At 39.8% G+C, this 13,253-nt stretch overlaps 1 protein-coding gene across 3 annotated transcripts in view; it reads right to left on the reverse strand.

The window, feature by feature from the left end:
- Nucleotides 1–2,042: 2,042 nt before the first annotated feature.
- Nucleotides 2,043–13,253, reverse strand: part of POU6F1 (POU class 6 homeobox 1) — a 56,482-nt gene continuing 45,271 nt past the window's right edge. For all 3 annotated transcript variants that reach the window (XM_060762808.2, XM_067464286.1, XM_060762807.2), the window contains exons 7-11: nucleotides 10,931–11,059; nucleotides 8,077–8,292; nucleotides 6,479–6,617; nucleotides 5,903–6,077; nucleotides 2,043–2,990 (exon numbers count right to left, since the gene is read on the reverse strand). In XM_060762808.2, coding sequence (XP_060618791.2) covers nucleotides 2,645–2,990; nucleotides 5,903–6,077; nucleotides 6,479–6,617; nucleotides 8,077–8,292; nucleotides 10,931–11,059 — 1,005 coding nt within the window. In that variant the 3' untranslated portion in view covers nucleotides 2,043–2,644. The remainder of the gene's footprint in view (nucleotides 2,991–5,902; nucleotides 6,078–6,478; nucleotides 6,618–8,076; nucleotides 8,293–10,930; nucleotides 11,060–13,253) is intronic.

Raw genomic sequence — 13,253 nt, forward strand, 5'->3', positions numbered from 1 at the left:
ATGGTAACTGATTAATCTATTAATTCATTAAGAAGTTGGGAGATAGGTGCTTTGGTATTTCTTGGCTCACTTAACACAATAATTTGGCTGATTCTGGTTAATCTATACCAGGAAACAAGAGGATATCATTTATTTCTCTACCTCAGGCAGCAGCATATTTTAGGATGATTTTCGTATTTATCTTTGTGGGATACCTGTTCTGTCTTGACTGCCAAATCAGCCTTTGGACTGCCTTTTGACTCTATTTCTAGACTTGCTTTTCCTGGCTACCTGCTAACTCTTTGGACCCAGATGGTTTGGACTTTGGACTGCCTTTTATCCTGCTTTCAGAACCCTACCAACAACTTTCAAAACCAGGAAACAGAATAGTGTGCATCACTTTTTGCAGTGAACCTATTTTATCAAGTAAAACTTGATCCAAAACCCCTGTCCCCCATGTTTTATACCATCATTGCTTCAACGGCAATTATGGTTGCCGCTACATAAATATATGTTACGGCTTCCTCTCAGGGAATCCTGAGTTTGTTGATCTACTAGAGACTAGAACTCTTTAGCAGATAATTTTATGTACCACAGCACTAAATAACAAATCCTAGGACTCAGCATGATGGCGCCATTACTATGAAAGTGGTACAGAGCTGTGGATATATTCCTCCTTGTTTCAAACCAATGATTTAGATCACATGTCCTTTTATGTGACGCTCCAGACGTTGGACTATAACCCTGGTATTCGTCATCCTTCGACATCATTACAATTCCCATTATTTCCAGCCCGCATGGTAGATAATCAAAAGTGATGGGAGTTGTCATTCAGTGACATCCAGGGACCCAAACTGAATAATAACTAAAGAGTACTGGCCACTATGTAACAAAAATTATAGTTGGCCCTCTGTATCCATGGATTCTCCATCCATGGGCTCAATGGCCCATTGAAGGCAACCATAAAGCTGATGTGATCCTCAATGAAAACAAGTTTGACAACTCGGATCTAGATATTCTGCAGTCTGAGAAATCCTGAAGCTACAAAAATGTCTTACTGTTGAAGCTTAAAGCAGGCAGTTACAACTACCGTATATACTCGAGTATAAGCCGACCCAAATATAAGCCGAGGCACCTAATTTTACCACAAAAAACTGAGAAAACTTATTGACTCGAGTATAAGTCGACAGTGGGAAATGCAGCAGCTACTGATCGATATCAAAATAAAAATAGATACCAATAATTTATTTACTAGTAATAATTATTTACTAGTAATAATAATGCAACATAATTATAATTACATATTTACATTACATGTAATACTACTAATAATATTACAATACAGTATAGTGCAATATAGTAATATATAATACTGATATTGTACTATACTAATAATATAATATATTGTATGAAAACAGATCTTGTAAGCCGCTCTGAGTCCCCTTTGGGTTGAAAAGGGCGGCATATAAATGCCGTAAATAAATAAATAAAATTATATTAATTAAGGCATCAGTAGGTTAAATGCTTTTGAATATTTAAACTGTAATTTAAGACAAGACTGTCCAACTCTGATGAAACCATTCTTCTCACTTCTTCAATGTAAATGTGCTTACGTATCCTTCCAATAATAATAGAGTAAAATAATAAGTTTAATAAAACAATAATAAATAGAGTAAAATAATAATAGCGTAAAATAATGTAATAATAATAATAATAATAATAAATAGAGTAAAATAATAAATGTAATAAAATAATACTAATAACTGAGTAAAATAATAAATAACCTTGACTCAAGTATAAGCAGAGGGGAGCTTTTTCAGCCTAAAAAAGGGCTGAAAAAGTAGGCTTATACTCGAGTATATACAGTATTCCTCTCTATCATGTTAATGTGAGTTTCCAAGCTATAAAAAAATCAGACCCTCCCTTCTACTGAACAGCATACCTTAGGAGCAGAGATTTAATCTATCCAGTGAACCATTGTCTTTAATCACACTATAGTCTTAAAAATGGGGGAACCCTAACCAGGGCTTTAGAAAAACAGTGGACTCAAAGCTACTAGCATCTTTTTTCAGTGATAAAAAGTCTTTTAGTTTAATAGTGCTCTGAATAACAATAATAATAATAATCTTCACAAGAAAAAGATATAAATTATGCCACTAATCTGCTTAGATACCGTTAACTGTACCTGTTACTGTGCATGAAGAGATAACACTGTCTATGAAAAGAGTTTGAAATGGAACAGGATTTTACACATTTCTTTTTGAAAGGAAGCAGGATTTTCTGATAAGTGCAATTCAGGTGTCAGTCCCAACGCTACCTTTCCATACAAAAACACAGAGAGTCTTGTTGTTGTTGTAGTTTTCAAAAGGAAATAAACCTGATGATGCTTTTGTCTGACACTGAAGGAAACTAAAGGTGTATGTATTCCTAAACCCTTCACAGCTCCAGCACGACACTCAGAGAGGAAGGACACAGCTGACATGTACACAACTGGGCCACGTGAGGCAAAAAGGCTGGGAGGACACTGAAACAAGAGGCACTCCTTCCTGCCCACCATCTTTCGTGCCAGTCATCACCGTCAAAGGATCTGCAGGTGCAAGGGGGAGTTAGCCACAAAGTGCTCACAGCAGCAACGCAAGGATAGGCCAGGTCAGCCCCTGAACCTTCAAGGGATCTGAAAGACATTGAGTTTGCTGGTGTTTTTGAGTGTCTGTCGCCGGTTGCAAAACCAGACCCGGACGACCTCGCGATCGTAATTGAGCTCCTTGGCAATTTCTGTGATCTCCTGGCCTGTGGGCAGGGCATTTTTCTCAAAGTAGGCATTGAGGGCTTCGATGGCCTGTGGCGTGAAAGATGTGCGCCGTTTACGCTTCTTGGAGGGCTCTCCGCCCACAAATTCCATTAGATTCTGCTGGCCTTCCTGGTTCCGCAGCTCAGCCTCAGTCAACCACTTCTCCAGGACAGGCTTCAACTTCTGGGCGCTTTTGGGAGTGATGTCCAACTTTTCAAACCTGCAAAGTAAAAAGGATGGCATTGGGAAATGCATTAGAACAGTGGTTCTCAACATGTGGCTCCCCGATTTTTATAATACTACTACTACTACTACTACTACTACTAACAACAACAACAACAACAACAACTTTATACACCACCACCATCTCCCCGAAGGGACTCAGGGTGGCTAACATGAGGCTAAGCCCAAGCAATTACACTAAGCCAAAAATAAAATGCATACAAAACAGATGATAACATCAAATAAAAATGCTAAACAATAACATAACAATACAATAAAATCGTGACAATAACATAATAAAACAGAGTGTAAAATGGTGGAACAATTAAACAAGGGTGAGCTGGGCCAAATGAAAGGAGTAAAAAAGGTAAAACCCATGGGTGAAGTAGATAGATAGAATGCTGTGTCCAGTTTACCAGCTGTTAGGATTTCTGGGAGTTGAAGGCCAAAACATCTGGGGACCCACAGGTTAAGAACCACTGGATTAGAAGTTCATGTTATTCCCAGCTGGGAACAAATCAGCTGATTTGGTGCAGATTGCATAAATGGGTGAAATCACAAGAGCATGGAAGAGGTACTTTTTTGGGCGGGACTACAACTTCCACAATCCCTCAGGCAGCATGGCAGAGGAATCTGGGAATTGCAACCCCAACTTATTTTTTCTAGGGCCCCATTCACTTTACATAGTTGATTGCACTTTAACTGTCATGCACCATCCTATATAAGCCTGGGGTTGGTAGTTTTGGTCCGAGGAACCAAAAAAGCTCCCTGATTGAGGATCTCAGTCAACTAATAACTTAAACTGCCACGAAACAAATGGTCCACAAACATTCCTTTCCTTCTGAAGCTTTTACGATGCATTGTTATCATTAACCAGTCCTTGACTATTAAACTTAAATGGCCAATTGAGACAAACAGTTCTGAGACCATATTTCCACCACTGATTAAGATGGAGGTGGCAGCGGGACTGAAGTTTCATTTAGCCTTCTGCGCCTTCTGGGCAGATTTTGTGACCTTGTCATAGGATTCCACAGGAAGCACCCATGGCAGTTAAAGTGGAATCATAGTGCTGTTAACTGTAACATGAAAATGCCTCAGATCCTGACTTTTATCTACACCCCTTCAGCTTTGGGAAATTTTAGCTTAATGCAGAGTTTAAAATGGGTGTGCATTGTACCAGAAGTTTCCAATATTATTTATTTACTAGCCATCCCCTGCCACACATTGCTGTGGCCCAGTCTGTGTATATGTTTTGTGTATGTGTATATGTGTTTATGTGTGTGTATATATTTGTGTATATGTGTATATATGTGTGTTTGCATATATATATATATATATAGAGAGAGAGAGAGAGAGAGAGAGAGAGAGAGAGAGAGAGGGGTGTATTGTGTCCAAATTTGCTGTCAATTTGTCCAGTGGTTTTTGAGTTATGTTAATCCCACAAACGAACATTACATTTTTATTTATATAGATTTATTTACTTCACTTGTATACCGCTTTTCAAAGCTGTTACTCAAAGCTGTTTCCAATATAATTATGGCAAAATTTAATGCCTCACGTACAGAAACCTAACGTAACAATAATAACATACAATTATCAAATCATAATACATGACATCATTTAGCATTAAAACATGGAATTAAAAACATATCAATATAAAGATTAAAATCACACAATCCAAGAATCACAGGCCGTTCCAAATATATCTATTGCACATAATCCCTGATCATTCCTCATACTGCTTATTGCCCAAAGGCTTGTTCCCATGGCCAAGTTTTTCTTCTGAAGGCCAGAAAGGAGGTCTTCAATCTTGTATCGCCAGATGTTCTAAACTACAATTTCAAGAATCTCTGACTGAAAGCTATGTTGTATGTGGCTTCTGGAAAGTGAATCTTACTGGTAATCCCAAACTAGGAAACGTTTGTTAATATAACTATCATGCCCTTCTGGCAATCAGATGAAGTAAATTTAATTACTGGAAGTGAGAAGATTTCGGGCTTGTGGTGTGTATTTTGGCATTTCTGATTTTTATTAAATTATAAATGTGCCAGCTTGAATGAATGTTTTGCACAGAGCTTCAGTGGGAAAGATTTAAGAAATTTGTTTTAGCAACTAGAACTGAACCAACTTGTATTGGCTTCAGCAGTCAGAACAAGACTCATGACTTATTATTCTTGGGGAAAAGATGGAAAATGGAACATGTCATTCTATGTACTGAAAAGTCACCCTGAGATCTAACAGCAATTTCATTTTGACTTCCCTTGGTTCAAAAGAGGTGGTAAAGAGACAAGTACCACAATAATTTCAAATACCCAGTACAGATTCCCATGCCTCTGATTCCACAGAAGCCTGAAACAACACTATGTAACAAAATTTGAAAAATTCTGTTCTTGGTTTGAAAGTGTCATTTCCTGTTAATTGCGCAGTACGAACTTCGAAAGAAGTTGTTCTACTCCAGAAACTTCATTTTTGTGGCTGCCACAAACTATGTTGAATTGGTTAAGACTCGATGAGATATTTATTGAAAAACTATAGCAAAATGTGTTGCAGGATATCCCGCAAAAAATAATAATTAAAAAACTTTATTTATACCCTGCCACTATCTCCCCAAGGGACTCAGAGCGGCTTACATGAGGCCAAGCCCAACAACACATCAGTAAAAACAACAAGCAATAAACAAATAAACAATGCAATTAATATAACTCACATATAGACAATAACACACAAAGATTTAAAAACCAATGGCTGGGCCAGATGTAATAGTTAAAAGTTTTTGCAGTTTAATAAACTTTTCCCATGTTTTTATGCTAGAACTAATTATGAAATAACATTTATAACCCAGGAACAAAAATCGTGTTACATAATGTAATAGGCAAGAGAGACCTTGGAATTCCTCCTCATCTGGCTTACCTGCATATAGCGGACTGGCTGTATGCAGGTCCTTCAGTTGCAGTCAATGCCTGCCCCACTTGTGTTTGCGTCAAACCCAAAGACAGGCGTCGAATCTTAAAGTTCTTGGCAAATTCTCTAATTTCCTCCAAGTTAATTCCATCTTCATCACTTCCACTGTTGGGAGGCTGAGGCTCTAATGTGGGTGAATAAGTAAATAATAATTAGTTAGACATTGTGGCTTGTGCCCTCCTAGTGATTATAAGTAAAGTACATTTAAAAAAAATCAAAATGCAGTTAAATCTGCATCCAGATCCAGTATTAGAGAACTGGTGGCTTTCTATTTGTTCTTGGGCCATGACTACTATTGATTGCATAACATTTTGATATGCTGGCTAGGAGTTCAGAAAAGTTGGCACTTGTGCCTCCTGTAACCATACATGCTAAAAAATCTCCATGGAAGAGGCAGGACCTATCTGGCACCAACCCACCATCACTATCCAAAAGATAATACCCATGAAGCGTTTCCCATTACCATCCCATTGAAAGTCACCCTCCACCTATTACAGAAACAAAAATGACCCCAGACATGCTTACTAGAAACAAGCTGGCTGACAGTAGGGGTCTCTGAGCAGGAAATGGGGACAGGAGCAGAAGCTAGTTTGGCTGCAGGAGGAGGACTTGCAATGACCACCGCTGGCTGCGACAATGGTGGAGCAGGTTGAATAGGTTGGACCTGCCAATACAGCAAAGGAGAAGGATGTTCAGGCAGATATATTCTCAAACACAGGCGAACTACACATCAAGCACTATGGTGATGTGTAGACCTACACTGCTGTAGTCTCCTACCATTTCACAGATTCTCAGGCAGTCTCTGGCACTCATTTGAGTTGTCCATCATTTCTGTATATACTCGTATATACTCGAGTATAAGCTGACCCAAATATACCGAGGCACCTAATTTTACCACCAGAAAAAAAAAACTGGGAAAACATATTGACTTGACTATAAGCTGAGAGTGAAAAATGCAGCAGCTACTGGTAAATTTCAAAATAAAAATAGATACCAATAAAATTACATTAATTGAGGCATCAGTAGGTTAAATGTTTTTGAATATTTACATAAAACTGTAATTTAAGATAAGACTGCCCAACTCTGATCAAACCATTATTCTAATCTTCTTCCATGTAAATGTGCTTACGTATCCTTCCAATAATAATAAAGAGAGTAAAATAATAAATGCAATACAACAATAATAAAGTAATGGAAATGTAGTAACAGTAATAATAGAGTAAAATTATACATATAATAATAATAAATAAAGTAAAATAATGTAATACTATAAAGAATAAAATAATATATGTAATAATAGAGTAAAATAATGTAAATATGATAATAATAGAGTAAAATAATAAATGTAATAATAACAATAACAACAGAGTAAAATAATAAATAACTTGACTTGATTATAAGCCGAGGGGGGGGGGGGGGGGTTCAGCCTAAAACAAAGGCTGAAAAATTTGGCTTATACTCAAGTATATACAGTAAGTTATGCCATTTTACTACACAATTGTATATAATGAGACTGAAGTATCTGTATGCTTTGGCATCCACAGGGAGTCCTGGAACCAAACTCCAGTAGGGCCAACTGCATAACATCAATAAAATGTTGGTTAGCATATGGAAAAAGGACCAAATTACCCACCAGAAAAAGATGGAAGGAGGGGACTTCTAAAACCACCCACCCTCATTCTCTGACTCCAAGGAAAGTCTGCAACCCTCCTGAATGAGATGGGGTTCAACACAGGGGGCTGTTGGGAGAAATTCCCCCTTCCCACAAGCAAAATGGGACAGAGTCCTTTCCCACTGTCCTCCCCTGCAAGTACACTGCTGACTTCCTTTAGAATGATTGCAAGGAAAGTTACTTTTATGAAAAATCAATAGGAGGAAGAACAGAAATATTAATAGAATAAATCAATAGAAATGTCATTGGGGACATGCCTGCAGAGCTTTCCAGGAGAATAGAGCAAGAAGAGAATAGGAAACACCTTTCTGTGAATGATTTTCAGGCTCCTGTCAAATATGTCCCAGCTTTTCCCTATATGCAGGTATTCCACTCAAGCAGATTTTGCCGCAGAGTGCTATGATAAGTTCCCCTTGGACTCAGCAGCCTTTGACAGGCAGAAGAAGCTCACCTCAGTCTTTGCTGGGGATTCTGGGGTGCTGGGTTTTCTCAAAGCTGCTGTTGCCGGGATGGTGCTGCAGGCCAAGGTGGCTATGACCTGGCCTTGGGCATTCAAGAGCAGCTGGGGTGTCACTGCCTGCACCTGCAGACTCTGTGCTGGCAACGCGGCTGGGTTTGCTGTGGCAATGGCTGCTGGGTTAACCACCCATGGGAGTGTGCCAATAACCTGGAACAGAAAGCAAGGGAAGGTACAAAAGGTTAGAGCACAGAGTTTTTGAAAATCTCCTTTTTCCTCAGCTCTACATGGGAAGGAAGGCGGACTGAGTGGAACTAAAGTGCTAGGATTATTTTAAAAGGGGGAGGGCGGGGGGGGGGGGGGCGGAGAGGACAGCCGAATATGCTGAGGTTTTCATAATGATACATCCTGAAGAACAGAGCAACATGACCTACAGGGGAAGAGATGGCTGGCTCTGTTCTGAAACCACTTTCCCCTTTCATCTTTATCAGGGTCAAGCAGTGTGTTATTGTTTCCAAGAATCCATCCACATAGTTCTTGGTATAGCTGGTGATATGGAAGTGGGTGGATATGAGCAGTGAAGCCCCTCTCTTAGATCCTTCACAGACTGATACTTTGGAGGAAGCACATCAACATTATCCACAACACGAAGGAACTGCTGTTTACTAATATTGATAGTGCATAGAGAAAATGAGATAAGAAAGTATGTAGTCTTCAGCACCTCTTGGTGCTGTTAATTTGGTATTTCCCTGGACACAGCATGGCCAGAAGGCTAAAGAGTCCATGTTTCTACAATGTTGCTGGTGGCATTACCTGAGACTGTTCTAGCTAATGTCAATAGTAAGCATCACCTAAAGGCTTAGCCCTATTTTTAATGACTAATTTCAAACTTTTCCCAGCAAAAATACAGTATTTTTGAGTGTGGGTGTTTTTTGTTTGTTTGTTTTAAGATATCAAGTTGCAAATTTAATATTTCCAAAAGTACGTTTTAGCAGTACTCAGACCACTGTAAATAAAAGTATCCTTGTCCAATTTACATACCAAAGGAGTGTACTACTGTACAATTTCTAGGCATGGACAAGGCAATCATAACTGTCTTTAAACACTTCCACAGGCTTCTGCAAACCTGATCCATGACCATGAGTGTGGGTAGTTTGAATGGGATAATTGAAAATGTCCTCAATAAAAGAGTCAAGAAGTTTCTAATTTGGGATTACTTGCATTCATTTATTCCTAAATTACATTATTAACTCCCCCCCCCCCCTCCCCCCACCAGTTCATGAATATCCTTGATTGTAACTCAAAGAACAGTTGGTGGAATCCTGTATGGTCATTACATGCTATTTAGCACTGTGGTCAAATACTCAAAAGCTCACTTACTGGAAAGCATCCGCCAAAGTCAACAGAGCTCCATTCCCCTCTTGACTGAGAAGCAGCTGCCTGATGTTCCCAAACCCTCTCGTGAGCGATCTCTGGCAGCACCAGAGACTACTTGCACTAGGATCTATTTCTTTGGAGAGTGTATTATAAACTCCAGAATTTTCTATGTAAAGTGTAGCTCAATCAAACTCATTTTCATTGAGGGCCAATTCGGCCTTAGGTTTGCCTTCCAAGGGCCACTAAATCTATGGACAGTGAATCTGTGGATACTGAAGGTCATACACACACACATATACATATACACTAGCTGTCCCCTGCTACACATTGCTGTGGCCCAGTCTGTGTATATGTGTTTTGTGTTTTATATATGTGTTTTATATGTGTGTGTTTGCGCATATATATGTGGTTTTGTGCATGCGTTGTAATGTATTTTTAATTTTTAATCTTTTAAAGTCCCTTCTGCTGTGTTTTTAGTGTTTTTATGAGTGATGGTCACTTGTTGGCCTGATAGGTGTATTGTGTCCAAATTTGGTGTCAATTTGTCCAGTAGTTTTTGAGTTATGTTAATCCCACAAACTAACATTACATTTTTATTTATATAGATAAACATTATGGTTGGTTGGTGCTCTTTAGTTTTTACCCAATTTGCACCCTCCACCCCCTCACCCCCGCCTAGATATTATTGAATGACAACTCCATAACTTTTGATTATCTGCTATGCAAACTGGGGATGATGAGAATTGTAACGCAACAGCACTTGTGGCTCTGAGGTTGGGGAAAGGTTAAAGGGCATTTTAACATCAAGACATCATATCCACAAGCTTTGTATGTAAATTCAGTCCCCACCCTCCCGACGAAATAGAACAAACTACAGCCTTCCAAATGTTACTTGCATCACAATTCTCATAAGCTCTAATTGTGATGCCTAATGAGGAATACAGGAATTGTAGTCCAGCTTCTGGAGGGGCACATCAAATGACATGCTGGGCCAGATTTGGCCCATGAGCCTTGAATTTGAGACATATGGCATAGCTCCTAAGGAAAGCCAGCTCTAATAGTGGCTGAAGCACAATGAGTTTTTTAAAACAAATAAAGCAAGTGATCACATATCAGCAGGTGGGAAACCATTCCCTAATTTGCTCTGAGTTTTCATACATATTCATTGGTTCTCTCCTTTAACCACTTCTCAATCAATAGAGGAACAGATCACAACTGGCCCCAGTGGCCGTTTACCAGTAAATGAGGTTTGGGAATCTTTCATAGTCCCTCTACAGGCTACATACATAACCCCCAACAGGTTTCAAGCACATATTTTTTAGAATTTTTAGAATTACATAAATGAAATACTTGATGAGACTATCCTTTATATTTTAAAAGGGGGGCTGGCAAACAAGTCATGCACCTTTTTCAATAGGAAAGAGTTGGGTCTTGTTACTTATGTTGTGTTTTTGAGTCTCGTAGCACTTACTTGTCCCTGAGCATTGGTCAGGATTTGCCCAGTAATCCCCTGGAGACTAGGAATCGCATTTGCAATCACTGGCGTGGCAGCCAGGGAACTGAGGAGCTGGGTTTGGGATCCAAGAGAAGCTGCACTGATCTGCAGAATAAAACAAAAGCCGAAGATCAAAATGTATGTTACTGTCGATCTTCTATTACTTCTCAGATTGACTTCTCTCTCAGCTGCTTTCATCAATATAGAGATGATGATAATACTAGCCCATCAAGCTAGGAATCTTTTAAAGATAACTAGATAACACAAATAAAGTGTTCTGCACAATTGAAAACAAGGATGACTTGCCAGCAGAGCGTGCAACAAAGACAGACTCGCTTTTCCCAGAGACTTATACATAAGGAGAGGAAAAGAAGTGTGAGGAATGATGTCATGTGAGGGATTGAGGCCTTTTAAAGTGGTTTCTGCTAGTAGAATCCTTTGTGAGAGTAACGTTGTATTCACGTAAACAGCTCTCAGTTTTTAGTCCTACTGTTTTTGAATTTATGTTTTCAAGCTTCTAAGTTTGTTCCTGTTTATAGTTCATGCGTGGCATAGATTACCTATTTTGCTTATAGATATATCTATGGATTGATTCTTGAGACTGTATTTGAAAAGAATTTTGGACACTTGGCTATCTTGGAAATACCTTTTGGGACTTCTAACCTCTCTTTTGGATTTACTTATTTTTATATACTTCTCTCTAAATAAACTTACTGGATTATCTGGACAGAATGTGGTTTGTGGTGAAAAAGTATGACAGAGCTCTAGTGCAACACATGGAACATGTAGCCTTCTAGGTGTTGCTGGAATACAAGTTATCACTACTGGCTGATGGGAGACACAGTTCAAAAATATTATAAAGGTCATTGAATCCAGACAAGACAGAGGTACTCCTGGTCAGTCGTAAGGCCGAACATGGCATAGGGTTACAGCCTGTATTGGATGGGGTCGCATTCCCCCTGAAGACGCAGGTTCACAGCTTGGTTGTGACCCTGGACTCATCGCTGAGCCTGGAACCCCAGGACTCGGCGGTGACCAGGGGAGCATTTGCACAATTAAAACTTGTGCGCCAGCTGCGCCCGTACCTTGGGAAGTCTGACTTGGCCATGGTAATCCACGCTCTGGTTACATCCCGTTTAGACTACTGCAATGCTCTCTACGTGGGGTTGCCTTTGAAGACGGCTCGGAAGCTTCAACTAGTCCAATGTTCGGCAGCCATGATTCTAACAGGAGCGGAACGCAGGGAGCATACAACCCCCCTGTTGTGCCAACTCCACTGGCTACCGATTTGCTACCGGGCTCAATTCAAAGTGCTGGCGTTGACCTTTAAAGCCCTAAACGGTTCCGGCCCAAGATACCTATCAGACTGCATCTCTGCCTATGAACCCACCAGGACTTTGAGATCTTCCGGGGAGGCCCTGCTTTCGATCCCGCCTGCCTCACAGGCACGGCTGGCGGGGATGAGAGATAGGGCCTTCTCGGTGGTGGCCCCTCGGCTGTGGAACGCCCTTCCCACAGATATTAGACTAGCTCCATCATTATTGGTATTCCGCAAAAAAGTGAAGACCTGGTTGTTCGAGCAGGCGTTTGAATAGTTAGTGCAACGAGTGTAATGAACATAGGAAAGGAACAATGGATGATGGATCTGGATCATGTTTTCAGTGATGAGACGCCAGTGAATGGCTATTGTTGTTAATTATATAGGATTGTATAAGGTGTTATGATGTTACTGTTTTTTACCGTGTACTGTAGTATCGTATTTTTGCTGTTCTGTTGATAACCGCTGTGAGTCGTCTAACGGCTGAGAACAGCGGTATACAAATAAAGTAAATAAATGTTCCCCTATCCCTGGTCTGCAGCTGTGGTTCCTAACCTACTGCCCCCCCCCCCCCCAAATTTCCAGCCAGCAAAAGTCAGGGTTCTGGGAGATGAAGTTCGAAATATCTGTATGGCGAAACACTGCAAACCAATTCTAAAAGACCGTGAAGCTGTTGATGAAGATAAATGCTCACCCTGACAGCATAAAATGTCTTTTAGAAAGTTTGGCCAACTACAACCTGTTAGTATTAATTTCCACTGTGCTTTTTCTGATAGAAAAGCAAACTTTTATGTGCAAAGGGAACACAGTGCGATGTGACTACAACCACACATTCTGACTGTGCAAACAGTATGTGTGGCTTGTAAATAGAGGATTTAAACCATAGATTATACAATAATGGTAAATGCTATGGGTACTCATTGTTGACATCTAGCCCAATATCCCAGGAGTTGCTGTTCATGTTTATAATGAAAAGAAATC

Source organism: Anolis sagrei, chromosome 2 (genome assembly GCF_037176765.1).
Source record: "Anolis sagrei isolate rAnoSag1 chromosome 2, rAnoSag1.mat, whole genome shotgun sequence".
Lineage (NCBI taxonomy): Eukaryota > Metazoa > Chordata > Lepidosauria > Squamata > Dactyloidae > Anolis > Anolis sagrei.